This window comes from Delphinus delphis, chromosome 20, assembly GCF_949987515.2.
Source record: "Delphinus delphis chromosome 20, mDelDel1.2, whole genome shotgun sequence".
Lineage (NCBI taxonomy): Eukaryota > Metazoa > Chordata > Mammalia > Artiodactyla > Delphinidae > Delphinus > Delphinus delphis.
The window spans coordinates 6967910-6995474 of NC_082702.1; the positions used below are offsets into that span (position 1 = coordinate 6967910).

The 27565-nt window shown below is 48.5% G+C and overlaps 2 protein-coding genes across 12 annotated transcripts in view; one reads left to right on the forward strand and one right to left on the reverse strand.

The window, feature by feature from the left end:
* Positions 1 to 369: 369 nt before the first annotated feature.
* ZNF473 (zinc finger protein 473) lies at positions 370 to 13203 on the reverse strand. The gene is made up of 5 exons (XM_059999261.1): positions 13082 to 13203; positions 9597 to 9752; positions 7733 to 7859; positions 4572 to 4661; positions 370 to 3290 (listed from the first exon to the last, which is right to left on the reverse strand). The coding sequence occupies exons 2-5, from the start codon at positions 9636 to 9638 to the stop codon at positions 727 to 729; spliced, it is 2823 nt and encodes a 940-aa protein (XP_059855244.1). The 5' UTR covers positions 9639 to 9752; positions 13082 to 13203; the 3' UTR covers positions 370 to 726.
* A 458-nt stretch (positions 13204 to 13661) lies between these two features.
* The window catches only part of VRK3 (VRK serine/threonine kinase 3), a 69869-nt gene continuing 55965 nt past the window's right edge, over positions 13662 to 27565 (forward strand). For 3 of the 11 annotated variants that reach the window (XM_060000350.1, XM_060000351.1, XM_060000352.1), the window contains exons 1-6: positions 13726 to 14117; positions 14608 to 14708; positions 15224 to 15289; positions 20295 to 20431; positions 25358 to 25471; positions 26874 to 27068. In XM_060000350.1, coding sequence (XP_059856333.1) covers positions 20296 to 20431; positions 25358 to 25471; positions 26874 to 27068 — 445 coding nt within the window. In that variant the 5' untranslated portion in view covers positions 13726 to 14117; positions 14608 to 14708; positions 15224 to 15289; position 20295. The other 8 variants (XM_060000343.1, XM_060000344.1, XM_060000347.1 and 5 more) reach the window with 8 other exon arrangements.

Consider the following 27565-nt stretch of genomic DNA (forward strand, 5'->3'; position numbering starts at 1 on the left):
AGTACTAGGACAGAGCTGAGAGATGGAGGGAAGAAAAATGCTAGGCTTTTTTTTTTTTTTTTTTTTTTTTTTTTAAGAGCAAAGTGCTGGGGTTTTGGATCCAACAAAGCCAAGGATATTTTGGTGGAAAACTTTAAAAATAAAAGGCATGCACATTATTAGTAATAACGTTAACTGCAGTGAAATAAAGATAGAGGGTTGCTTAATTTTCTCTTCCTTTTAATGTAAAAGTGTATATTTGTTATATCTGATGCGTGTTTGTAGCTCACACTTGGTGAGTACTATGTGCTGGGCACTTAGTTCTAAAGTGCTTCACATCTCTTTATCCTCACAACAGCCCTATGAAGTAGGTAGCTATTATTTTGCCCACCTTACAGATGAGGACACTGAAGCCCTGAAAGGTTCCATGACTTTCCCTAGGTCACTTAGGTGGCAGATGGAAGAGCTGGGATTTAACTCAGCAGACTGGCTCCAGTCTAACTCTGACTTCAAAAGCTCCACAGCTTCTCAATGTTTGTGTTTTCATTGTTTTAATGAAACTCATGTGTGCAAATTTTCTAATCAATCTTTATTAATAAAGAGATTTATTACTCTTGGGGGGGAGGGGCTTACACTGGGATGGTTTCAACTTTAGGCCTCGGATGAACACATTCTCAGATGTCTGGGATCCTGCTGCCACCCAGTAGCCATGGGCAGAATTGCTACCTGCTACTTTGGAGTGTGAACTCACTGATGTCGGCTAAGACCTAAGCAGCAGCACAAGGCTTTCTGACAATGTGGACACTGATGTGGTTTCTCCTTGGTGTGAATTCTCTGATGCTGACTGAGATGGGCTCTAAGGCCAAAGGCTTTCCCACACACATCACAAGCATAAGGCTTCTCCCCAGTGTGAGTTCTCTGATGCTGCATCAGATTTGCTTTCTGGGTGAAGGCTTTCCCACATTCGGCACACACAAAAGGCTTCTCTCCACTGTGAACTCTCTGATGCTTAGAAAGGCAGGAGCTCTGGTTGAAGGCTTTCCCGCATTCCTGACAAACGTAAGGCTTTTCTCCAGTATGAATCCTCCGGTGTCGGATGAGTGCAGCACCCAGGCTGAAGGTTTTCCCACAGTCGCCACATTCGTAGGGTTTCTCACCTGTGTGAACTCTCTGATGCTTAGAAAAGCACGAGCTCTGGCTGAAGGCTTTCCCGCATTCCTGACAAACGTAAGGCTTTTCTCCAGTGTGAATCCTCCGGTGTCGGATGAGTTGAGCACCCAGGTTGAAAGTTTTCCCACAGTCACCACATTCATAGGGCTTCTCACCTGTGTGAATTCTCTGATGCTTGGAAAGGCACGAGCTCTGCTGTGATGTTTTCCCGCATTCATTTTGCTCAAAGGGCTTCTTTCCTGCCTGAGTTCCCTGATGCTGAACAAGGTGGTTACTGTAGGCAAAGACTTCGTCACACTTGTTAGGTTTAAAGGGCTCCTCTGCAGTTTGGATTAACTGATGTTCTGAGAGACATGCACTTTGGCTGAAGGTCTTTCCACTTTTGTTACATTGAAAGGGGTGCTCACTCTTATGGGTGGACTGATGTTTGGCAAGGGAGGCACTATGAACGAAGGCCTTCCCGCAGTCCCTACATTCATACGGCCTCACTCCAGAGTGGATCCTCTGGTGGCGGATGAGCTGTGAACTTTGGCTAAAGGCCTTCCCACACTGGTTACACTCAAAGGGCTTCACCCTGGCATGAATCCGCTCATGCTGAGTCAGGTATTTGCTGCAGCTAAAGGTTTTCTCACATTTGTTACACTTAAAGCGCTTCTCACTGACCCTTGGAGGCTCTCTGTGCTCTGGGTTCTCATTCAAGATCTTCCTGCTCTCGTCGAGTCCTTGTTTTTCTCTGGTGTGAATGCTCTGGTGGCAAGTTAGGGTAGAGTGGCAAATGAAGCGCTCACCACACTCCTGACATTCGTAGGGGGTTTCTACCGCGTGGATTTTCTGGTGCTGAACAAGGTGTTCATTGTGGCTGAAGGTCTCCTTGCATTCTGCACAGCTGTAGGGCTTTTCTATGGCGTGAATGGATAGGTGTCGATTTAGGTGGGAGGGCCGGGTGAAACTCTTGATGCATTGGTGGCACTTGTGGGGCCTGTAGCCCGTGTGAACCCTCTGGTGTTCATTAAGGTGAGTGTTCCGGTAAAAGGCTTTCCCACATGTGTTGCATTCGTAAGGCTTCTCGCCCCTGTGAACCCTCTGGTGGGTCTTTAAGGTCAGGATATGACTGAAGCGTTTCCCACACTCGTCGCACTTATAAGGTTTTTCTCCAGTGTGAACAGACTGGTGTTTGACAAGCAAGGAGCTTCGCCTGAAGGCCTTCCCGCACTCCTGACACACAGCGGTCTTTTCTGCAGCATGAATTTTCTGATGTTGGAGGAGGTATTTGTTAAAGTTGAAGATTGCCTTGCATCTGGCACATTCGTAGAGTTTCCGAGTGTGAGTTTTCTGATACCGGGTGAGATGAAAGGTTTGGCTGAAACTCTCACCATATTCATTACATTTGTCGGATTTGCCACCTGGGGGTGGTTTGTGACACTCAACAGGCTGTGAGTCTTGACCTGCTGGACCATCACTGTCTTGACTCTTACATGGTTCTTCTTCACTGTGAATGTTCTGATGCCACAGGAGGTATGTATTCTGACTAGAAGTCTTCCCACACTTGTTACCCACATAGGATTTGGAGCCTGTGTGAGACACTGGCTGCACAAAAAGGCAAGAACTCTGGTTGACATCTTTCTCATTCTCTTGAGGCACAGTGGGGTCCTCCCTAGTGTGAAGAATCCAGTGCTGGATCAGATGGTAGCTCTGGCTGAAGCTCTTCTCACACTGACCACATTTATAAGGTTTCTCCCCTCCCTGGATGTTATCCTGCTGGCTCTGGTCTGAGTAGCACCCAAAGTCCTTCCCACTTTCCTGAGACTTAGCGGGTGTCAGGCTCCTTTCAGGAAGATCAGGAGTCACAGAACCTGCTCCTGGGAAAGGGAGGGACTTGGGACCAAGGCCTCTCTTGAGTTTGTGGCTCTCGAGTTCGTGGCTCTTGCATTCTGTGGGACTTTCCTTGCTGGTAACAATATCGGACTTCAGAAGACTTTCCGGATCTCCAAGCAAACTATCTAACCAGCTCTGATCTATGTAGGCTTCTTCCAGATGGGAGTTCCAGAGGCCATCCTTGGAAAACATCTCAGTAATCTCCTGGAAGATTCCTTCATCCAAGAAGTCCTGTGGCAGAGGAGAGGTCTTGGCCTCAGCAGTGTCTGAAAGAGAGGGCAAGAGCAAATGTCTCCTGTGCCCTGGGGGTTAAAGACGGGAGCTGAACGCTGAGAGCAGACAAAAGGGAGAACAGGTGATGGGTCCTGAGTCAGGCCTATCTGGCAAGGAGATGAAGGAGACGGGGCCAGAGTGGTGATCCAGCTGGAACTGGCATCACAGGAAACAGAGCCCATTTCCAGGAGGATTAAGAGGGAAGCTGGGCAACCTCGAGGGTTCCACAGAGAAGTGGAGGCTCTCAGTGGATACTCTCCACCATCACCCCCATCAGCTAAGGCCCACTTCCTAGAGAAGTGCACTCAATGGAAAAGAGGTATAAATGATAACAATGCAATATGATTGTTACCACGTGGTTATCATTGTAACCACATCCAAAGGTGGTTTGCACATGGTTACACATGCTTGGAACCAGCCTGGATGTTAAGGTGGCAGAAACAGAAATCCACGATTGCAGGAGCCTGGGCCTATGTGAAAACACCTGTGTGCTCAACGGGAGGCTACAGAAGGTCCATGTTCACAAGCTCACGAGAGGTGAGCAGAGAATAGAGCTCCAGGCTGACGGCTGGGGTGCAGGCTGAGACTGAGCCATGCAGCCTCCACTCCGTGGCCTCTGGTTCAGGGGTCCTTCTCCTCATGTTAACAGCCTAACAATGAGAAAAGCCTCCAGTGCCCCAGGCAGGGCCCTGCCTCTGCTTTTTCCTCCTGGGGATGTCTCAACCAGTGTTAACACCTGGGAATCCTCACTGCTTGACTGGATCCCCTGGAGAAACCGTGGCCTGGAAGAGGGCAGACCGAAGGCTCTTGGCAGCATTTAGGCCCAGGCTTGAGTTACTAACAGATGGGCCATCTGCTAGGCCCTGTGGACCAGGAAGGAAGGATGGGCCTGAATGAAAGGGCGGTGAAACAGGTAGACAGGGGGTCCACAGTGCTCAAGGGGCACAAGGCAAGAAGGTGGAGAGACCAACTCAGGGAATGGAAGGCCAACCCCTGCTGAGTCTGGAAGGATGTGGAGGGGACAGAGGAAGGGCAACAGGACAACCATGTGCTGAACACAGAGGCAGGCAGAGATAAGGCATGCTGGGTGAGGGTCCTGGACCTAAAGCCAGTGCAAGGCAGAGTGAAGCCCGGAAGCAGGGAATCAAGCTGTCTGGGTAGACAAACTGGGTGGGATGGAGGTCCAAAGATGGAGGGCCCACAAAGGGCCACACCCCACGACCCCTCCACCCTCCTGCTCGCTGGGTGCTGGTGGGCCCTCTCTGCCCACTCACCAGGGCCTGTTGACTCTGGGCTTCCTTTCGCCAGGGCCGCCAGCTCTTCCCCATCATCTGGATGGGAGGTCAGGTTGGGTCTGGGGGAATCTGAAGGGAGAGAAAAGCATTGTCACCAACCAGATGACAGCAGCATGGAGGGTCATCCAGCCACTGAGTGGGAACTTCCCAGCTCTCCTGACTATTCAGCACCTTATCCAGCGCACGGCTCCCAAGGACCAGATGCAGCACTGGGTGACTCCAGGAACGCCTGCCCTACAGGGTTCCCAGTCCAGTGGAGGAGAGGGACCTGGACAGTCACAATCCAGAATGATCAGAGCTGTGACAACTGGGCCTGGGAACACAAAGGATCTGTAACAGCTCTTGAGGAATGAGCAGAGTGGCCAGGGAGAGGCAGGTACTTCCTTGGTCATCTGAGATTCATTCATTCACCCATGGACCACACACGGCCAGAGGCCTCCGTGGGCTAGGCCCCGTGAAGTGTGTTGGGGTCCCAGAGCTCAATCCCGCACTCTACCCCCCTGCAAACTTTCTCAAGGAAGGGAGCACAGAGTTGTAATCCCTGGGGAAATGTGCTACAGTGGGGAGAAAGCCACTGCTAACTTCAAAGATGAGAGGTCATGAGCCCAGCAAGTAGGCTTCATCTTTTAGCTGAAAGAGGGCAAGGAAAGAGATTCTCCCCTACAGCCTCCAGAAGGAACCAGCCATGCCCACACCTGGATTTCAGCCAAGGCAGACCCACTTCAAACTTCTGACCTCCATGGGGCTTCCCTGGTGGCGCAGTGGTTAAGAATCCGCCTGCCAATGCAGGGGACACAGGTTCGAGCCCTGGTCTGGGAAGATCCCACATGCCACGGAGCAACTAAGCCCGTGCGCCACAACTACTGAGCCTGCGCTTTAGAGCCCGCAAGGCACAACTACTGAGCCTGCGTGCCACAACTACTGAAGCCCACGCACCTAGAGCCCGTACTCTGCAACAAGAGAAGCCACTGCAGTGAGAAGGCCGCGCACCACAACGAAGAGTAGCCCCACTCGCTGCAACTAGAGAAAGCCCGTGCTCAGCAATGAAGACCCAACTCAGCCAAAAATAAAATAAAACAAATAAATTAAAAACAACCACAAAAAACAAAAAACTTCTGACCTCCAGAACCATCAGTCAGTGTGTGCTGTTTTCAGCCACATTTGTGGCATCTGCAAGAGCGCCATAGCAAACGATTACGCCACTCATATATATAGACACACAAACGTGTGCCAGGGAGTCAAGGGAAACACATTTCTACCATGGATTGCAATTTAAAAATTGCAGACACTGAGATTTGACCTCCTACAAGCTGCTTCTGTAGCGTACATTGAGCAGTTTAGAGAAAATCTGCCCCAATGCAATAAAATTACATGAAATGATATTTTTCAGTGTGTAATCCTTTTTTTCCTTTTTAAAAATCTTTTGGAATAAATTATTTTTTCTGCTTTTGGAAAAGAAAGAAGCAAGGAACTTGAGAAGGGGAAATGAGCTGATCAGGATGAGGTGACATGGACGAAGAGCAGCACAGGCTCCACCTAGTGTCTCAGCCCTGCCGCTCCCTCCCTGGGTGACACTGCTGTTCACAGCCCAGGGAGAACGGTTAGCGCCGCAGGCTGCCTGCTCTCCTTGGAAAGGCCTGCTCGCAAGGCTGGCCCTTGGCTGGTGTCTGGGAACCTGGATTTCGGGAGTGGGGGGTTCCAGCATTCCCTAACCAATAAGAGGGGCTCCCTGTGCCCAAATGCCTGCTTCCCTTCGGGGAGTCTAGGATTTGGGTATGTGGCAGGCAGAGGGTGCCTATGCGACCAGCCCCCGGTAAAGAACCTGGGTGCTGGGTCTCTAATGAGCATCCTCGTAGACATTTCATATGTGTTGGCGCACCTGGTCGCTGGGGGAATTAAGCAATGGCCGTGAGTAGGACCATTCGCTGAGTCCCAAGAGTCCTCCTAGTCAATCACCAAATGTCGGGGTGCTCCTGGGGACTCCCACAGAGCTGGGAAGGTGAATTCCCCTCTCTGAATCTCGATTTCAGGAGGATCAAGAAAACAGAGAGCCAGACTTCCTTGCACGGTGACTGGAAGATGGGAGGAGAGGACTGTAAGCGCTTGCCCAGCACAAGACCCAGCTCCTGACACAGCGGCTCTTGCTGCTCACTCATCTATTCGTTGAGCCCCCAAAGCGGGTACTGTCCGTTCCGGACACGGGGGCTCCACCAGGGAGCAGCACGAGTCCCTGTCCGCAGGAAGTTCCCATCCTAGCAGAGGGAGACAGACCATAAAATGAGCGGTCAGAACATGAAGGAGCAGTGGGCAAGCCGGGCAGGGGAAAAGCAGGGAGTGCTCATGGGGTTGCAGTTTGTCTTAAAAAGGGGAAGCCCCATGGTGGTGCAGTGGTTAAGAATCCGCCTGCCAAAGTGGGATCCCAATGTCGGCTCTTCCCGGACCAGGGATCGAACCTGGTCCGGGAAGATCCCACATGCCACGGAGCAACTGAGCCTGTGCGCCACAACCACTGAGCCCGCGAGACACAACTACTGAGCCCACGTGCCACAACTACTGAAGCCCACGCACCTAGAACCCATGCTCTGCAACAAGAGAAGTCACCACGATGAGAAGCCTGTACAGCGCAACAAAGAGTAGCCCCCACTCGCCGCAACTAGAGAAAGCCCTCGCATAGCAACAAAGTCCCAACACAGCCAGAAATAATTTTTTTTTTTTTTAAGGGAAAAAAGAAAAAAGGGGAAGCCCTGAGTCAGGGAGGGGACAGAGAACAGCAAATGCAAAGATCCCTAAGTGTCAGCTGGAGGAATTCTTCTACTATGATAACAGGAAAGGCAGGGGCCAGATCAGGGTTTCTCAACCTGGGCACTACTGCCATTTGGGGTCGGATAATCCCTGCATTCTGGGATATGTGGCAGCACCTCTGGGTTCCACCTACTGGATTCCAGGAGCACACCCACCACTGCCAACTGGTGACAATCAAAAAGGTCGCCAGGCGTTGCCAATGTTGCAGAATCGGCCAGCTGAGTACGCTGGTCTGAGGCGCTCAGGAGGCACGGGCCCCTTCCATGGGTGACAAGAGAGCCACGGGTGATCACCGAGCAGGGCAGTGACAGACCCCTGGGGCTGAGGTGGACACTCACTCAGCAGGAAGAGGTTCTGGTAGTTGTCCAGTGCTGTGTCCCAGAACAGGTCCCCCTGGTCCAGCCCCAGCTGCTCCCAGTCCTCCAAGGTGAAGTCCATGGCTACGTCCTCGAGGGTCGCAAATTCCTGGAATGCAACACACTGTCAGTGATGACTGCGGGGCTGGGGTCAGGGAGGGGCCAACGGCTTACTCAGCACCCCCAGCCCCCCATGCCCCAGGCCTTTGGCAAAAGTCGTCTTGTGAGAACCTTCAGATGCAAGACACTGGGCATCCCCGTATTTTCTAGGAAAGGACAGGAGTCTTGAAGAGGAGACGTGAGGTTCCTTCAAGGTCACAGAGGTGGGTCTGCCTGATCTTGACATCCATCTACCTTGGCTTTTGTTTTTTTCAGTGTTTGTTCAAGATTTTAAGTTTTTTTAATTAAAAAAAATTTTTTTTAATTATAGTTGATTTACAATGTTATGTTAATTTCTGCTGTACAGCAAAGTGATTCAGTTATACATATACATTCTTTTTCACATTCTTTTCCCTTACGGTTTATCACAGGATACTGAATATAGTTCCCTGTAGGGCCTTGTTGTTTATCCATTCTATATATAATAGTTTGCATCTGCTAATCCCAAACTCCCAATCCTTCCCTCCCCCACCCCCTCCCACTTGGCAACCACAAGTCTGTTCTGTGTCTGTGAGCCTGTTTCTGTTTCATTTACTCATTCCACAAACACCTTGAGGAACTTCCCTGGTGGCGCAGTGGATAAGACTCCGCACTCCCAGTGCAGGGGGCCCAGGTTCCATCCCTGGTCAGGGAACTAGATCCCACATGCGTGCCACAACTAAGGAGCTGCCAAGCAGCAGCTAAGGAGCCCATCTGCCACAACTCAGACCCAGCGCAAACAAATAAATATTAAAATACAAACAAACAAACAAAAAACATCTTGAGGCTTCCTGTGTGCCAAACCGGTGATGGTCCCTGGGGACCCAGAGATGAGTCCCAATCAGTACTTGTACCCATGGAGCGCCAAGTCTGGTGGGGCTGACAGATATAGTCAGGGACACCCCATCCGGGTGGATTTGTGCTACAGCTGAGGCAGCAGGGGTGATATGGGAGACCAGAGCGGGGAGGAGCTGACGCTGCCCAGGGAAAGTGGGGGGAATGAGCTGGGTCTTGAAGGTTGTGGAAGACTCACCAGCCAGAGATGGTGGGCGGGGTATATTCTAGCAGAGGGAGGAGCCTGACCAAAGGCGGGAAGCTGGAAAGTACAGAGTAACATTTTACCACCAGGCCAAGGAGGGAGTACGGCGTGTGTGGGGACACGGAGAAGACAGTGTGGAGGGGGGCAGGACCCAGGTCACGCAGGGATGGGCTCAGAAACCTGGATTTTATCCTATAGGCAATAAGGATTCCTGGAAGGATACTGAGCAGGAGAGCGACAGTGTGAGGGCTTTTCTTTAAGAAGATCGAGCTGGGGGACTTCCCTGGTGGTGCAGTGGTTAAGAATCCACCTGCCAATGCAGGGGACACGGGTTCAAGCCCTGGTCTGGGAAGATCCCACATGCCGCGGAGCCCGCAAGCCCCAACTACTGAAGCCTGCGCACCTAGAGCCCATGCTCTGCAACAAAGAAAAGCCACCGCAATGAGAAGGCCGCGCACCGCATCGAAGAGTAGCCCCCGCTCGCTGCAACTAGAGAAAGCCTGCGCACAGCAACGAAGACCCAACGCAGCCAAAAATAAATAAATTAATTAATTTTTAAAAAAAAGATCGAGTTGGGGACCATGATAAGACAGTGAGCCAGAACAAGGCAGGCCAGCTGTGCAGCCTTTGGGGATGATGGGTTAGGATAGGGAGGGACCCTTGACTCACCTCAGTCATAGCCAATGCGGGCCCAGCAGCCGAGTCCTCCATTAAGCTCCCCCTCCTGGGAGAAAGTGTCCCTTCCTCCTAGGGCTGACTCTGGCCACGCTGGAGGAGCCCCCAAAACTTCCAGAAGCAGGAGGAGGAGTCAGAACATAAGTCTCCCTGCAGGAACCACAACAATTCTATTTACTGAAACCACCCAGCCCCACGTTCCTCCTGTGCTTCAGAGCCCTCAAGGCCACTTCACAACCCTTCTTGGCACTCACAGTCAGTAAATACAGCCAGTAAATACCCACTTGGGAGAGGTGGAGATTCAGATCTATCACCTTGGCGGAACCTTCTGTCTTGCTCCCCACTGTGTGCACAGTGCCTGGCACACAGTAGGGATTTTTAAAATATTTGTTGACAGAACACATGTGTCTCTAACTGAACCCCTGGGACGATGCTTCTGATATTTCTGATTCTCATCTCTAAGACTTGAGTCCAGGTGAGCCTCCAAGACTGTTGATGTTTCTTCAACCTTTTTTTTTAAACCATGACCCACAGTAACACAGACAATATATACCATGACTACTCATTTGCATACATAACTGAACAAAAGCTTCATGAAACAATACTTCATCTTACAAAGTAGGATGGACTGGGATGTTTACCATTCTGGTTGTTTTTATTTTACTTCATTAAAAAAAATTATGGTCACTGCCCCCCGAGTTATTTTCATCACCCATAGTATGCAAAACACTGTACCACTGGTGTGGCCACTGTGTATTTCCTAAGTAGCATATACCTGTGGGGTGTCAAAAGCATTCCATATCATGAATCAGCAACGACACAGGTCCACAATTCTTAAGTCTCTGGGGCCAGGTATGCTTTGAATTCAGAAATTTTCAGATTTTAAGAAGATAATCCAGGGGCTTCCCTGGTGGTGCAGTAGTTGGGAGTCCGCTTGCCGATGCAGGGGACACGGGTTCGTGCCCTGGTCCAGGAAGATCCCACATGCCGTGGAGCGGCTGGGCCCGTAAGCCATGGCCGCTGAGCCTGCGCGTCCGGAGTCTGTGCTCCGCCACAACAGTGAGAGACCCGCGTACCGCAAAAAATAAATAAATAAATAAAGAGCTATGGGTATTCGTTTAAAAAAGAAAAAAAAAGATAATCCAGGGACTTCCCTGGCTGTCCAATGGTTAAGACTTCACCTTCCAATGCAGGGGGTGTGGGTTCGATCCCTGGTTGGGGAGCTAAGATCCCACATGCCTCATGGCCAAAAAATCAAAACATAAAACGGAAGGAATATGGTAACAAATTCAATAAAAACTTTAAAAAATGGTCCACATCCAAAAAAAAAACTCTTAAAAAAAAAAAAAAGGTGATCCACCATATATATGGTGTATTTCATTAGAATCCCAATGCAGTGGGGTCGGGGGAGGGCGCTGGCGGGAGCATTTCATAATTGAATACTTTGATATTTCTAGAACAGAGGTATCAATATTCACTCTAGGTAGGATAAGTAAAAGTAATAAATCACAGCAGTTCTAATCAGTTGCGGGCACCAAATCCATGGAAAATAATGTTTGGTTTTCAGAGCTTTCTAGATTTTGTGACTGCAGATAAGGGAATGTGGTAGACCTATAATAAGTGCTAACATTTTACCCAACGAGGATTTCCCTCACAACAGAGGTTAAGCCGTGACTTTTTAGTATAATTTGATCCACAGATTTTTAAAATTTTATGTTATTGAAGTAAAGTTGATTTACAATATTGTGTTAGTTTCTGGTATACAGCAAAGTGATTCCGTTATTTATATATATATGTACATACAGTATATGTGTGTATATATATATATATTCTTTTTCATATTCTTTTCTATTATGGTTTACTACAGGATATTGAATGTAGTTCCCTATGCTACATAGTAGGACCTTGTTGTTTATTCAGTCTATATATAATAGTTTGCATCTGCTAATCCCAAGCTCCCAATCTGTCCCTCCCCCAGCCCCCCTCCCCCTTGGCAACCAGAAGTCTGTTCGCTATGTCCAATCCACAGATGTTTTTTGTTTTGGGGTGTTTTTTTTTTGCGGTACGCGGGCCTCTCACTGTTGTGGCCTCTCCCGTTTTGGAGCACAGGCTCCGGATGCGCAGGTTCAGCGGCCATGGCTCACGGGCCCAGCCGCCCCGCGGCATGTGGGATCTTCCCGGACCAGGGCACGAACCCGTGTCCCCTGCATCGGCAGGCGGACTCTCAACCACTGCGCCATCAGGGAAGCCCCACAGGTGTCTTATCTGGCCTGAGTTGGCACTGTTTTGACAGAAAATTCTTTTAAATAATCCCAAACTTAAAAGCTGGGAGATTTCACCTAAAGACTTGATTTCCAGCTTCTGAAAAATCCTAGGATTTGGCCACATGGGGTCTGCATTCCCATGAAGCTAGTTTGTTGGAGGCCGTTTAGAGCTACCCCCGCACCCCGCTTTAGATGGGGTGAGCCCTCCCAGATGCCCCACAGCCTTCACCCAGACCTCTTCTCTCCTTTTCCTTATCTGCCTGACGCTCATAGACATCTGAGTTTGAGAACTCTACGTACAGTTTCCAGATCCCGTTCTGTCCACATCTCATACACTCTCAGCCCTGGGAGGGAAGAAACTGGAGCCCTGATGCGAAGCTCAAGGTCACCCAGCCTGTCATAATAACTTGAGACAAATAGGACTGGAAAACCTTAGGCCCTGGAGTCAGGGAATCTTGCCTCTTCCTGGTGTGGGACCATGGCCAGATCATTCACCCTTTCTGTGCCTGTTTCTTCATGTACAAAATGGGGCAGATACAACTCATCCACAATCTCTTGTCTACAATTCTGAAAACGTAAGGCTCTGAAAACCAGAACTTTATTCAAAAATTGGCAGCCAATCTGAACCCGAATTGCCATAGGCTATGTATATTCTTTATTCCCCTTTAGTGTGGGTATTCATGCCTTTTCCGGCAGAAATACTCGATTTCCAAGAATTGCCCCAGATCTCGCTTGGGGGTGTTGCCTAGTTATGAAACATGCACCCTACTAACTCTCTAAATTCTGAAAAATTCTGATTCCCGAGATGATCCTGGTGGCTGCGGAGCTGACAAGAGAAAATGCGAGGACAGAGCGGCGCCTGGCACACAGATAGCGCCCAAATAAATGGTAAATATCTTGACTTTCTAAGGAACTGCCATTCATTCATCCCTCAAGATCCGACTCAGCTCTGCCAAAGACTTCAGGCAACTCACCCCCCTCCTTCAGCCTCAGTTTCCTCACCCAAGAATAAAATAAAATAGAATCGATCCTCTCTGGGCTGCCGGTGAGAGTTGGAAACCACTTCAGCAAGATCCTGGCTTGTAACTCTGAACAAGGGCTCAAGACTCCACCTAGATACCCATAGCCCAAGGCGACTCGCCCAGTGCCGAAGTCTCCCCAAAAGCATTCCGTCACCTCTCGTCTTGAGCGATCCCAGCCCCGGCGTCTCCTCACCTCGAGACTGCGGTCAGCCAGGTTAAAAGACTCGACCCCAAACGGGTGGGAGCCGGAGACCCAACTGCTCGGACACGCGCCTCCCCACAGCCACTTCCGTTACCGGGAGAATCTCTTCAGAGCTACTCCCCACCCAGGATCCTCCGCGCCAGCCCCAGGACCCCGTTTCCCAGAGAGCTATGCGGACGCCTTTTCTTGTCTTCCCATCTCCACTCTCTTCTTCGTCCTTAGAGGCCCCGCTGAGCACACTGGGAAATAGAGTAGAAAGAGACTCGGCATCAGGTGGCATCTGGGTATTGTAGTCCAGCTTTTGAAGGACAACCTAGTCAGTCTTCGTAGTTCATCCCTCCTTACGATTGGCTCCACGTTGGCATATGCGCAATAGAACCAGGAAGCGTTCCACAGAATGTGGAATGGGGTTGGGCGATGAGGGAAAATCCCTCCCCCAGCCCTGAGTCAGAGGGCTGGTCTGCCGCGAAGGTGCCTGGGAAATGGAGTTCCCAGGAAGGCACAGCCCGCGGGCAAGCCGGAGGTCTGCGTAGGCTGCGCGGCCGCAGTCCTTCCGCGAGGGAGAGGGTGCGCGCGCAGCGCCTTCCGCCCAAGCGGAAGTTTTCGCGGGGCAACTGAGAAGGTGAGTCGCAGTTTCCCTGGCGGGTCTGAGGGTCTGGCTGCAAAAATATGTCTCCCCGCTCCGCTCACCAAATCTAGAGGTGAGGGGAAGGAGAAGCGGAGCAGGGGGAGGTCTCCTGATACCCTAGCCAGAGTTCGGTCGTGGTGCCTGTGACGTGAGCGCGACTCTTTGTGGGAGGCGGAGCCCCTGGGAGCGGGCGTCGGGGGTCGGGATGAAAGAAGCTTCTGGTCTCCGAAATAACCTGCCGGCTCCAAGTGTCCCCAGCTTCTTCGGGCTCTTGGTGATAGGCGTGGCTACGACGGAGACGGGCAGAGCTAATGGGGAGTTCGACAGACGCCCCGCCGTGGTACTACGTCATCCCTGGTTTCCGCGGAGGACGGGGCCGAGGCGTATCCCGTCACCTAGGTGATTAGCCCTCCTGCCCTAAGTTAGAGTCTAATCTTTAGCTCTTCCACGAGGGGCACAGTATTTAACACATAGCAGATGTTCAGTAAATGTTTGTTGAGTAAGTAAAGAAAATGGGTGAATGAATGATAAAGACTGGCCTGAGTGTTGGAGCCTTGGCTCTGAGTCCTGAGCTAGCCATATGACCTTGGACCGGTGACTTCAACACTGAGACTTCCTTGTTTCTTCCATACATATTTATTGAGAGTTTAGTATAGCTGTACTTCCACGTGACGTATTAAACAGTTGCTTACTTATTTATTAAACTTGTCTTCCCCCACTAGAATGAGCTTTGTCGGGTCAGGAGCCTTGTTTGTTTCCTTTGCTGCTGTATCCCCAGTAGTAGGCACATATTAGGAGTTCAGTGAATAATTTTTGTTTGTTTGTTTGTTTGTTTTTTTGCGCTACGCGGGCCTCTCACTGTTGTGGCCTCTCCCGTTGCGGAGCACAGGCTCTGGACGCACAGGCTCAGCGGCCATGGCTCACGGGCCCAGCCACTCCGCGGCATGTGGGACCCTGCATCGGCAGGCGGACTCTCAACCACTGCGCCACCAGGGAAGCCCAGTGAATAATTATTGAGCGAATGAGTGAATGAACAAACTTAGCACATGTTGGCTGCATAGCCAATGCTCAATAAACATTAACCATTATCTTTTTTAAAAATAAATATTTATTTATTTATTTATTTGCCTGCATTGGGTCTTCGTTGCTGCGCGCAGGCTTTCTCTGTGGCGAGCAGGGGCTACTCTTCTTTGAGGTGCGCGGGCTTCTCATTGGGTGGCTTCTTTTGTTGCGGATCAGAGGGTCTAGGCGCGCGGGCTTCAGTAGTTGTGGCACGTGGGCTCAGTAGTTGTGGTTTGTGGGCTCTAGAGCACAGTCTCAGTAGTTGCAGCGCATGGGCTTAGCTGCTCCGTGGCATGTGGGATCTTCCCGGACCAGGGCTCGAACCCATGTCCCCTGCATTGGCAGGCGGATTCTTAATCACTGCGCCACCAGGGAAGTCCCAACCGTTATCTTTTACTTATGTGCAGCAAACCTGAGTCAGCCTCTCCACCTCTTTTCACTTACAGGACACAGTTAAGATGGAGTTTCCAGCCCAGTGAGTCTGAGGGCCAGACCGTGACCCCATAAAGGTACCATCCCCTGGGACATATGCCCCTTAAGTCCTATTCCCCACCAACAGCCTGCTCCTGCTGCATCTCCTGTGTGTTACTGCTCGCAGACTTCACTCCCAGGAGAAAGGTTATCAGCGGCGTGGCAGTGGTCCAGGCGCTTACCCATTCCTAAAAGCCGTCTTTATCCGACGGCACTTGGCACCTGGGGAAATTCCACTGAAACCGCCTCAAATTTTCAAACTTTTATTTACATAAGTAACCTAGCACAGTCTTGAGTGTATTAGTCAGACTAGGCTAGACCATGCTGCAGTAACAATTGACCCCCAAATCTCAGTAGCTTAACCCAGACACCAGTTTCTCACTAATACAAAGTCTGGAGCAACTCTCCAGGGTAGCTGTCCTCTAGACAGTTTTGATCTTGTGGCTCCAACATCACACAAGGGTTTCTGGTTTGTCATGGCCTGAAGGGAGAAGTGATGGTGACTCTTCTAGCTTAAAAAAATGCTCACCAGTATTTATATCTTCGAAAAGCTAGAGATGTCCATTTAAATGTTATTACCAGGAAAGCAAATGATTAAGTCACACGACCAATCAGGATTACAACCTTCTTAGAGGCTAAAGAACACTTGGCAGCAGTTTTGAAATCATATGTCTTACACAACTTGTGTAAAATAACAGAAAGGCAGTTTTATGCCACAGCGTGGTTTGTGCTCTTCTGCAGGCCAAGGAGAAGAGGAACCCTTTTCTCCTCTGGTTGAGATTTCTTTCATGGGCTGTTTGGACGGCCTGTGTGTTTCAAGGGCAAGCACTGGAATTCCATGAGTTAGCACCAAGAGGAAATGGAGAGACCTGAGAGGCTCAGAACTTAGGATATGGAAAGAGAAAAGAGAAGAATAGAAACGTTAACAAATGGAAGATGATAAGTGGGATACAGGGCATGATAGGGTAATAACAACCACTAACATAAAAGGCTTTCTGTGGGCCGGGCCCCTGTTCTTAGCAATTGATAGAAATGTATTGCAACATGCCCAGCAAGGAGCACATCTGGAATTCAAATCCAGGCAGCCTGGGACCAGAGCCTGTGATTTTAAGGACTCTACTGTTTGCATTCTCAACAGAAACCAGTCTTTACAGTGAATAAAGGAAAAGGTTTTAATTAGACTGAGCCAGACACAGAAAGATAAATATGGCATGATCTGACATATATGTGGAATCTAAAAAAAAATTGTCAAACTCATAGTAACAGTGAGTGGAACGGTACTTACCAGAGGCTGTGGGGGAAAAGAGATATTGATCAAAGGGTATAAACTTCCCATTATAAGATGAATAAATTCTGGAGACCTAATGTATAGCATGGCAGCTATAGTAAATAATAACTAATTGTATACTTGAAATTTGCTGAGAGAGTAGATCTCAAGTGTCCTTACCCCCCCACACACACACACACAAATTGGAACTATAAGAGGTGATGGATATGTTAATTAGTTTGATTGTGGTGATCGTTTCATAATGTATACTGTTAACCAGACTTTCAGAAACGGAGACTGACTGAAATAAAGAGGGATTTATTTGGGGTTTGTTAGGACTGCAGCCCAGGAGACCCAGATTCAAGAAGTACTTGAGGGCATCCTAATAAAGAAATACATATATACGTATTACAATTAAAAAAAAAAAGAAGAAGCAACTTGAATTGTGTTCCACTGGACTACAAATGAAGGAAGCTTCTAAAGGCAAAAACTGCAAAGCCACAATTAGTTACATTAGTTGTTTATCAAGAATTATAATTAGATGATACAGCCACTATGGAGAACAGCATGGAGGTTCCTTAAAAAACTAAAAACAGAACTACCATACGACCCAGCAATCCCACTACTGGGCAAACCTGAGAAAACCATAATTCAAAAAGAGTCATGTACCACAATGTTCATTGCAGCACTATTTACAATAGCCAGAAATGAAATGGAAGCAACCTAAATGCCCATCGACAGGTGAATGGATAAAGAAGATGTGGCACATATATGCAATGGAATATTACTCAGCCATAAAAAGAAACAAAACTGAGTTATTTGTAGTGAGGTGGATGGACCTAGAGTCTGTCATACAGAGTGAAGTAAGTCAGAAAGAGAAAAACAAATACCGTATGCTAATGCATATATATGGAATCTAAAAAAAAAAAAATGGTTCTGAAGGGGCAGGACAGGAATAAAGATGCAGACGTAGAGAATGAAATTGAGGACACGGGGAGTGGGAAGGGTAAGCTGGGATGAAGAGAGTGGCATGGACATTTATACACTACCAAATCTAAAATAGATAGGTAGTGGGAAGCAGCCACATAGCACAGGGATACCAGCTTTGTGATCACCTAGAGAGGTGGGATAGGGAGGGTGGGAGGGAGACGCAAGAGGGAGGAGATACGGGGATATATGTATATGTATAGCTGATTCACTTTGTTATAAAGCAGAAACTAACACACCATTGTAAAGCAATTTTACCCCAATAAAGATGTTAAAAAAAAAAATCAAGCTGGCAAGAAGTAGGGTGTTTGTTAAGCAAGGATTGGTTGGGGTCAGAATGGTTGCATCTATACAAGGGGGAACAGCCCTGAGACACAAGGTTCCAGGAAGCAGATGTTGTTTTAAAAATGGCTGGTGTCCTTGGGTTAGGTATAGTTCACAGAAAGTTCAAGTTCTCAGTGTTGCAGGAAAGTCCTGAGACCAGATCCTCAGTCGCTGCCCAGTTCCATTTTTGTATGTCTGAACTATGATCACTCCATTATAATTTTAATGTGTCATATATATATATGGCAAATTAGAATTATTTATATATATATACATACACACATATATAAACAAGTTGTACACTTTAAATATAGACAGTTGTTATTTGTCAAAGATAAATAAGTGAAAGTAAAAAGAAAAGAACTTTGTCTTGCAAGGCAAAATGAAGTCACGAGCACAAGTTTATTTTGATTTCTATTTTGATATCCCAGCTTATAACTGGGACTGTACACTGAATCTTAGAATAAAAAACAAAATAATTTTGCTTTTTTCTTTTGCTATTTAAAGTATATTCATTGGAAATGCCTATTGCACTGTCATCCCTGTTGAGTTTCTCTGCTTCATTTATGAACTAGTTTCATCCTGCTCTTATGGGCTAAGTTGTATCCCACAAAAATTCATATTTTTAGGAAACTCTAACCCTGAGTATCTCAGAATGCATCTGTATTTGGAGATAGGGCCTTTAAAGAGGTAATTAAAGCGAGGTCTTTAGGGTGGGCCTGCTGTGGTCTGAACATTTGTGTCCCCCCGCAAAATTCATATGTTGAAATGAAATGCCCAATGTGACGGTATTAGGAGGTGGGGCCTTTGGGATGTGGGTAGGTCGTAAGGGTGGAGCTCTCATGAATGGGATTAGTGCCCTTATAAAAGAGACCCAGAGAGCTCCCCAGCCCCTTCCTCCATGTGAGGACATAGGGTGAAATTGTCAGTCTGTAGCCCAGAAGAGGGCCTTTACCATAACCCAGCCACGGTGGCACCTTGATCTTGGACATCCCGGTCTCCAGAACTGTGAGAAATAAATTTCTGTTGATTGTAAGCCACCCAGTAGTCTGTGATATTTTATTATAGCCACTCAAACAGACTACGATGGGCCCTAGTCCAATAAGAAGAGGGGATTAGAACACAGATAGAAGGACAACCGTGTGAGGACACAGTGAGAAGGCAGCCATCTGCAAGTCAAGGACAGAGGCCTCAGAAGAAGCCAAACTTGCTGATACCTTGATCCCGGACTTCTGGCCTCCAAAATTGTGAGAAAATAAATTCCTGTTGTTTAAGCCACCTAGTCCATGGTATTGAGTTGTGGCTGCCCAAGCAAATGAATACACCTGCTGTATCCTCATTTGTTGTAGGCTCTATGTGTAATTTTGCCTTTGATTTTTTTAAAGTATTAGGAAGTATTGCAGAAATACACAAGGCTTAGAGGATAACGTAGTGAACACCCGTTACCCCTCTAAGTTAGTCAGGATAGGGTAGGATGTGCTGCAGTAACAAGTAAACCCTGAAATCTTAGTGGCTTAATACAATGTAAGTTTATTTGCGCATCATGAGATTGTGACATGGACCAGGCAGCCCTGCTTCATCTTGTACCTATGCCATCTGGAGTATGGACCATCTGGGCCATCCCTGCAGAGGATGGGTGGACAGAGGAGGTACTTGGGCTCTTAACTGCCTCAGCCGGGAAGTGACTTCCATTCACACCCCATTGGCCAGAAGTAGCCAAAACTAGTGGCCCCAATCTCACTGCAGAGGATCCTGGGAAGTGAAGGGGAGGATGTGGATATCTGGTGAGCACTAATGGTCTCTACCTTCCCCATAACATGATTCAAGAAATGAGCATCACAATTACAGCTGAAGATCCTCAATGCTTCCGTGATTGGAGCAGTTCTGCAGAACTTTTATTGACCTCAAGTCATTCTCATATCTTTTGTGAGCGCTGCAGTTTCACTCTGCATTTGTTCTGCTTTGTACCTGCCCTGGGCCATTAGGGAGAGACAGGTGGCTAGAGGCTGGACACGGGGCGAGAACTCACTTTCCCGCCCCCCCTTGGCCACACCATGCGGCACGCGGGATCTTAGTTCCCTGACCAGGGATCAGACCCGTGCCCCCTGCAGTGGAAGTGCAGAGTCTTAACCTCTGGACTGCCAGGAAGTCCCTGAGAACTCATTTTACAAGTGGCCACTTTCTGGGAATTCCCTGGCGGTCCAGTGGTTAGGATGCTGCACTTCCACTGCAGGGGGGCACAGGTTCGATCCCTGGCCAGGGAACTAAGATCGCACGTGCCATGCAGTGCAGCCAAAAAAGAAAAAAAAAGAAGTGGCCACTTTCTGAGAGAGGGTATTCCAGGTATGATAACTTTTCTTCTTTCTGTAATCTCATCATCATGGGGAACTCAGGTGACTACTCGTCGGCAGTGGATTAAGTTTTCTTCCAGCTTCCTGTCCCCCGACCCCACTTCTGTTTTCTAGCATGATCTCCTGTCCAGACTGTGGCAAAGATGTTGAAGCAACTTTCAAATTCTGCCCCTACTGCGGAAAACCTCTGCCTACAGAGGAGCACGAGGGGTCCCAGACCTTTGTCAAGCCGTCTATGTCATCCTCCCAAGGTAAGAACCGGGGCTTTATGCTTCTCCCTTTAGGAGGGGTGATGTGTGTGCGTGCGTGTGTGCATTTGGGAAGGAAGGACAGACACCTTTGCAGTCTGCCTGACCCTGCATGGATACCGGAGAAGCCCAGAGCTCAGGTTCTCCCTATACAGAGTTTCTTGGCGTTTTATCGGGCTAGTGGCTCTGAAGTTGACAACTCATGAATTTCTGTCTCCAGCTTGGACTCTTCCCCTGAAATCTACATTCATATATATCAGACTCCCTGCTTGACATCTATTGGATGTCCCATAAGTGTCTCCGCATGCCCAGAACTAAGCTCCTGATATGACTGCCACCCCCCACCTGCCCCTTCCATAGACTATCCCATCGAGGTAACAGCAGTTCAGCTTATTCAGCTTCTCAGACCATGGAGTCATCCTCAAGTCCTCTTTCTCTCCCACCCCATGACTGCAGCCCTCCAGCAGATCTCATCATCTCTCCCTTTAAAAGTCAATGCCAAGGACTTCCCTGATGGCACAGTGGTTAAGAATCCACCTGCCAATGCAGGGGACACAGGTTCGATCCCTGGTCCGGGAAGATCCCACATGCCACGGAGCAACTAAGCCCGTGTGCCACAACTACTGAGCCTGCGCTCTAGAGCCCACAAGCCACAACTCCTGAGACCATGTGCCACAACTACTGAAGGCTTTGCGCCTAGAGCCCCGTGCTCTGCAACAAGAGAAGCCAGTGCAATGAGAAGCCCGTGCACCACAATGAAGAGTAGCCCCCACTCGCCTCAACTAGAGAAACCCTGTGAGCAGCAACGAAGGCCCAATGCAGCCAAAAATAAATAAGTAAATTTATTTTTTAAAAAACTCAATGCTGAATTGGACCACTTCCTGCCACCACCCTGATCCATCTCACCCTCACCTCACCAATATTGTAGAAGCTTTCTTCCCCTGGTCTCCCTGCTTCTTCTCTGTTCCCTGCAGCTCTCTTCAAGTGGCAGCCTGATGGACCCTGTTAAAACAAAGTCAGACCCTGTCATTCCCCTGCTCACTACCTTCCCAGGTTAAGTCTGACATGATCAGGTCCCTGTTGTCTCTCAGAGCTCATCTCCTAACCCTGGACCTCTAAGCTGTTGCACTTGCTGTTCTCTCTCTCTGGGTGGTTCTTCCCTCATCTGGTGCATGACCCCCTCTCTCACTTTCTTCAGGTCTTTATGCAATTGTTGCCTGCTCAGAGAGGCCTTCCCTGACACCTCTAATTAAATTGCATCCTCCTACATGTGACAGCCCCTGTCCCCTGCCCCTGCTTTATCTTGCCTTTCAGTACTTGTAAGTATCAACTGGATTAAATATATTATTTTACTCATTTATATTGCTCCTCATCTTGAAGCTCTGTAAGGATAGGAGTTTATTGTGGTTTGTAAGCTCTGTTGTTTGCACAGCATCCAGGACTGTGCCTGATACAGAGTTGGGTGCTGAGAAATCTTATTGATTGGTTGACTGAATGAATGAAATATCAGCAGTAGGTCCCAGCCAATGGAAAGCCCAAGCACAGATCCTACATTGGTAAATCGAAGTGGATTTGCTTATCTGAAGGCCACAGAAGGAAGTTGGCATACGTGGCAGAAAGTTCAGCAACGTTCGTTTTATCATTTAGGAGTGTGTTTGGCTGCAAGTAACAGAAAACACTACTTCAAGAGTTTAAACAAATGAGGTTTGTTTTTCTTTCTAACAAAAAGTCTGGAGGGGACAGTTCAGTGTACGGATGGTGTCCCCATGATGCCGTAAGGGACCCAGGCTCCTCCTGTCTTTCTCCTCATCCTTAGTGTATGGTTTTGGTTCCCATTCTCATTTTATATTGGAGTAGAGTTGATTTACAATGTTGTGTTAGTTTCAGGTGTACAGCAAAGTAATTCAGTTATACATATATATATATCCATTCTTTTTCAGATTCTTTTCCCATATATGTTATTACAGAATATTGAGTAGCATTCCCTGTGCTGTACAGTAGGTCCTTGTTAATTATCTATTTTATATATAGTGATGTGTATGTTAATCCCAAACTCCTAATTTATCCCTCCCCGACACATTTCCCCTTTGGTAACCGTAAGTTTGTTTTTGAAGACTGTGAGTCTGTTTCTGTTTTGTAAATAAGTTCATTTGTATCATGTTTTTATATAAATTTATTTATTTTTGGCTGTGTTGGGTCTTCGTTGCTGCACACGGGCTTTCTCTAGTTGCGGTGAGTGGGGGCTACTCTTCCTGTGGTGTGCGGGCTTCTCATTGGCTTGTCTTGTGGAGCTCGGGCTCTAGGCGTGCAGGCTTCGGTAGTTGTGGCACACGGCTCAGTAGTTGTGGCTCGTGGGCTCTAGAGCGCAGGCTCAGTAGTTGTGGCACACAGGCTTAGTTGCTCCGCGGCATGTGGGATCCTCCCGGACCAGGGCTTGAACCCGTGTCCCCTGCATTGGCAGGTGGATTCTTAACCACTGCACCACCAGGGAAGTCCTGTATCATTTTTTTTTTAGATTCCACATGTGTGATATCATATGATATTTGTTTTTCTCTGTCTGACTTAATTCATTTAGTATGATAATCTCTAGGTCCATCCATCAGAGCCTGAGTCCTTAACCCCAGCCTTCGCTAATGCCAGCCTTGGGCCTCACTCATTGTTCATTCACCCAGTCATCAGGCAACAAACATACTTGGACTGCCTATTGTGTACTTAGGTGCTGTGTTTGTGCCCAGGGATGTAGTAACAGGTGAGATGGACCTGGTTTCTGCTCTCTCAGAGATTTTGGTGGCTGGTAAGGCAAACAGACATTGAATAAACAATTATTAGTTGAGTGCATGATAACAGAAGGGCAATGGATGGACCACAGAACACACATAAGGGAGATGTGTTTCTGGGAGGGTCAGGGAAGGCCTCCCTAGGTGGGTAATGTTTGAGCCGAGATCTAGGGATGATAAGAGTTAGCCAAGTGAAGACTGGGGGCAAGGTGAGGGGGTCGGAACAGGAATTCAGGCATCGAGGCATGGTATGGGGAAGAGCCATACATGTTGGAGAAGTAAAGAAGGACAGCTGTACTGGGGGCAGACACGTGGGGCCTTGTAGACCATGGGTAAGGAGTTTAGTAATCACTGATGTGGTGAGGAGCCATGGAAGAACTTCCGCCAAATGGGAAACACAGTATGATTTGCATTTTGAAGAGACCTCTCTGAATGCTACGTGTGGAAAGTAGATTGGAGGCATGGAAACCAGTTAGGAGGCCATTCCAGGAGTCCAGAGACCAAGTATGCTGGCTGAGGTAATGTCAACTGAAAGAAGACTTCTGGTTTTAGTAGTACAGCAGACTAGATGATAAGGAAAAGTCCCTTATGGCTCAGCACAGCACAAAATGCTGGATAAAATATAAAGAATATCTTTATATTCATAGGGCTGAATGGTAGGAAAGTAAGGTAATTACATGGAAGTGAGCAATAAGACAACACAGGGACTTCCCTGGTGGTCTAGTGGTTAACAATCCGTCTTGCAATGCAGGGGACGCTGGTTCGATCCCTGGTCAGGGAACTAAGATCCCACATGCCATGGGGCAACTAAGCCCACGCACCCCAACGATAGAGCCCATGTGCTCTGGAGCCCTCACGCACGACTAGAGAGCCCGCTTGCTCTGGAGCCCATGCGTCACAACTAGAGAGAAGCCCGCGCCCTGCAACAAAAGATCCTGCTTGCCGCAACTAAGACCCAATGCAGGCAATAAATAGATAGGGAGGGAGGGAGGGAGACAGAGACAGAGACAGAGACAGAGAAAGGAAAGAAAGAAGGAAGGAAGGAAGGAAGAAAAGGAAGAAAGGAAGGAAGAAAGAAAAGGAAGAAAGAATGAAAAGAAAAAGAAAGAAAAGAAGGAAGGAAGAAAAGAAAAAAGAAAAGAAAGAAAACACAGACCCACAGGGCTGAGCAAATGCTATGGGGGGTATTGGTCCTGGGCTGTGTGCTGGTCATTATGGGGTACAGGAGACAAAGCATAGGGCCTGAGCAGCACAGGGGTGCGATTGGAAACCTCCTCTAAAATCTGGGACTTTTCAGTGGTAAAAAAAATTGCTCCACAGAGAAAACATGTGGAGACATTTGTCTGTCTCAGCCTTGATTGTGAGTGAAAAATGTCCTCTCTGAGAACTCCTAACCAAGAACTCACATCCTTAACCAGTTTGGGGCCAGAATTCATACTGATCTGTGTGGCCCCCAAAAAATACAAGCAGAAAAGTTAGTATAAAGTGATGAGTGGTGGGTGCCCTCCGCCCCAGCAGAGCCAAATCTTTTCTTGTGGAACATCTTTTGAAGACAGACCTTAGACTTCCAACAGGCACATCAGCTCCCAACCAATTAACAAAGATACCAGGAAACAAGCCACTGCCAGGAGAAACACAAACTATAGAATCAGACCTACAATGACCAGAGACCTTGGAATTAACAGACGAGAATATGTACAAAGCACATTTATTATGTTTACAGAAATAAAAGAAGTAATTGAAGGTACAGTGAAGGAACGAAAGCTAGTTAGGATTGATTAGGCAGATTTTAAAAGAACCAAATAAAATCTCTGATGATAAAAATAAATATCATCATGGCAATCAGAAACTCATTGGATGATTTAAACTCCAGACTAGACACTCTGAAGGAGAACAGTGAACTGGAAGACAGATCTGAAGAAATTACCTAAAGGAGACCACACTGTGATAAAGTGCTTGAGGATATAAAAGAGAGGCTAAGCCTCTCTCAGGAAAGAATAACTAAAACAAAGGAAAGTTTGTTTAGATTATTTAGGTGATAGTAGTAAAACTTGGCTGTGAGGGTCAAAGGGAAGAGAGTGTTGAATATGACCTCAGGTTTCTGGTTTAATGGTTCCTGGAAAGGACTTCTGTAACTCCAGTCTGCATTCAGTCTTCCTTTCTCTAGGCTCAAAGAAAAGGAGGAACACCAGTTCTGAAATATCTCCCAAGAAAGTGAAATGGCCCAGCTGCGCTTCCTCTCCCCCATCATCCCTTCTCTCAGAAGGTGAGAGTTCTGAATCTGAAGATACCTTCAGTACCTGTGAGAAACCCAAAGATGAGAGTTCTGCTCAATATGGGGGAAAGGAGGGTCATCTGACAATGTTTGAGGCATCATGCCTCTGCTCAGGCATCACATACGCCTGCTTGGACCCTCCTCCCAGGATCCTCCCCCACCTTCCAGCCCACAGGTTCCCCCTCCAGTCCATCCCTACATGGCCAGAGGTGACCTCACCGGTCCCTGCTCACAGCCCCCTACCGTCCCCATCGCCCCACTGTCTGGGCTCTTCAGCCTGACCTCTGAGACGATGGTCTGGTTCCTCCTTTAGCTCTCACCACAACCCTGTACACAGAAAACTCACTTTTGGAAATACTTTTTAGGGTTTTCAGCTTCTGGTCTTGGCTAAGTCTGTTCCTTCAGCCCTAGGGCCTCTCCTCTTTCCAGCACTCAGGGTCAGATCTCTAGGAAGCCTTTCCTGAATGCCATAGGCTGGATCAAGTCCACCTCATCTCCCTCCATAGCCTCTCTGTCCTCTTTGTCTGGGCTCCCACAGTGCCAGTGATGTCCTCATTTGAGTTCATGTCTCCTCCAGGCTCTATGTCCCTTTCTGCCTCGCTTGCTGGACTGAGAGTCCCTCGTGGACAGGGACCGGGTGGACTCATTTGTGTATTCCCTGTGCCAGCCAGTGAGCAGGGAAGGGTGAGGACCATATGCCCGTCTCCTTCCCACTGGGTCTTCGGATCTCAAGTCACAGCCCTTCGGTGTCTCCTCTTTCTCCCTTGTTATCTCTGGGCCCCACGGCCTCATCCCATCTGTGCCTTGGGTGGATGGCGGCTGGGAGGAGTGGAGCAGGGAATATCTTTTCCTGTGTCCCTATCTCACCACACCGCCCGCATTGTCTTGCCAGTCTAGGAGCCCCTCAAAGGCACAGCCTCAGTCTAACAAATGTCTTGTCCCTCTTCATGCTCAGCACAAAACCAGGTCCTGTTTTAGGATGTTTTGGGTTGAATGTCTGGAATGGTTTTTTTTTCCTCCCTGGCAAACTTCTACTCGTCCAATAGGACCCAACTCAAATGTCCCCTCCTCCATGAAGCCTCCCCTGACTTTTGCAGGCACTGTCAGTCTCTTTCTCATATTCCTCTGTACTGCCCTGTCTCAGACTCAGTTCTGACCAGCTGTGTCCAGGTCAGTCTCCCCCACCAAATTAGAGGCTCCCAAGGGAAGGGTCCAGATCCAACTCACGTCCGGGTCCCCAGCTTCAGCACACAGGATCCGTGGAAGGTCTGAGGAAGCTTTTGTTGAATGGACAAATGAATAAATGAACAGTATTATGAGTGCCGTCTGATTACCCACCCAACTTTTCTCTCCCGGATGCCGCCTTTTCTTTATTCTCACCATCCTCCTGCAGGGTGCTGGAGCAGATCCCCAACCTCCCAGAGCAGCCCTCAGACAACCAGGCAGAGCCCTCAGGCACTGAAGCGGAGCCGGGTGACCACCTCGCTCAAGGCTTTGCCAGAGAGGACGGTGCTGATAGACAAGAGTGGGCAGCACTGGAAGCTGAGCTGCCTCCAGAGCAGGGATGGCCAGGGCATTCTCTATGAAGGTACACTCTGTCCACAGGTGGGCAGGTGCTGGGCTGGGCTGGGCTGGGTCGGGCCATCTTGGAGCCAAGGCAAAGGGGAGGGAACCACTTTCTGAGAATGGAGATGGAGCTGTATCCCAGCTGCAGACCTGCCTCGAGGCAGCTTTCTCTTAGAGCTGGGACTGCAAACCTATGCACCTACAGCGGCTGGGAAGGTAGAGTAAATGAGTGCAGGAGGCTGGGAGTCAGGCGATTGGGAGTGGTGGGGACTGTGGCCAACCAAAGCGCATGTGCCCTGGATAAAGACACTCTTCTCCACCGCCACCTACTGTTGTCACGTGGGAGTGCAGGCCCAGTGTGGCCGGAAGATAAGGACAGTGATCACTGTCTGTCTGTCCTGCAGAGATAGGATGGACCCTCCCTCCAAATTTGGTTTGAATGTTGAGACCGATGAGGATATGAAAGGTTTACTGCTTGTGTAATTGAGATCTCTGGTGGGGGTAGAAGCTCTGTGAGAA

Excerpts from the sequence above, each read along its gene's own strand:
- ZNF473 (XM_059999261.1), bottom strand. The coding sequence starts at position 9,638 with ATGGAGGACTCGGCTGCTGGGCCCGCATTGGCTATGACTGAG. Across the intron at positions 7,860-9,596 it reads CCGCATTGGCTATGACTGAG|GAATTTGCGACCCTCGAGGA; the intron begins GTGAGTCAAGGG and ends GTTGCATTCCAG. Across the intron at positions 3,291-4,571 it reads CCCAGAGTCAACAGGCCCTG|ACACTGCTGAGGCCAAGACC; the intron begins GTGAGTGGGCAG and ends CCTCTCTTTCAG.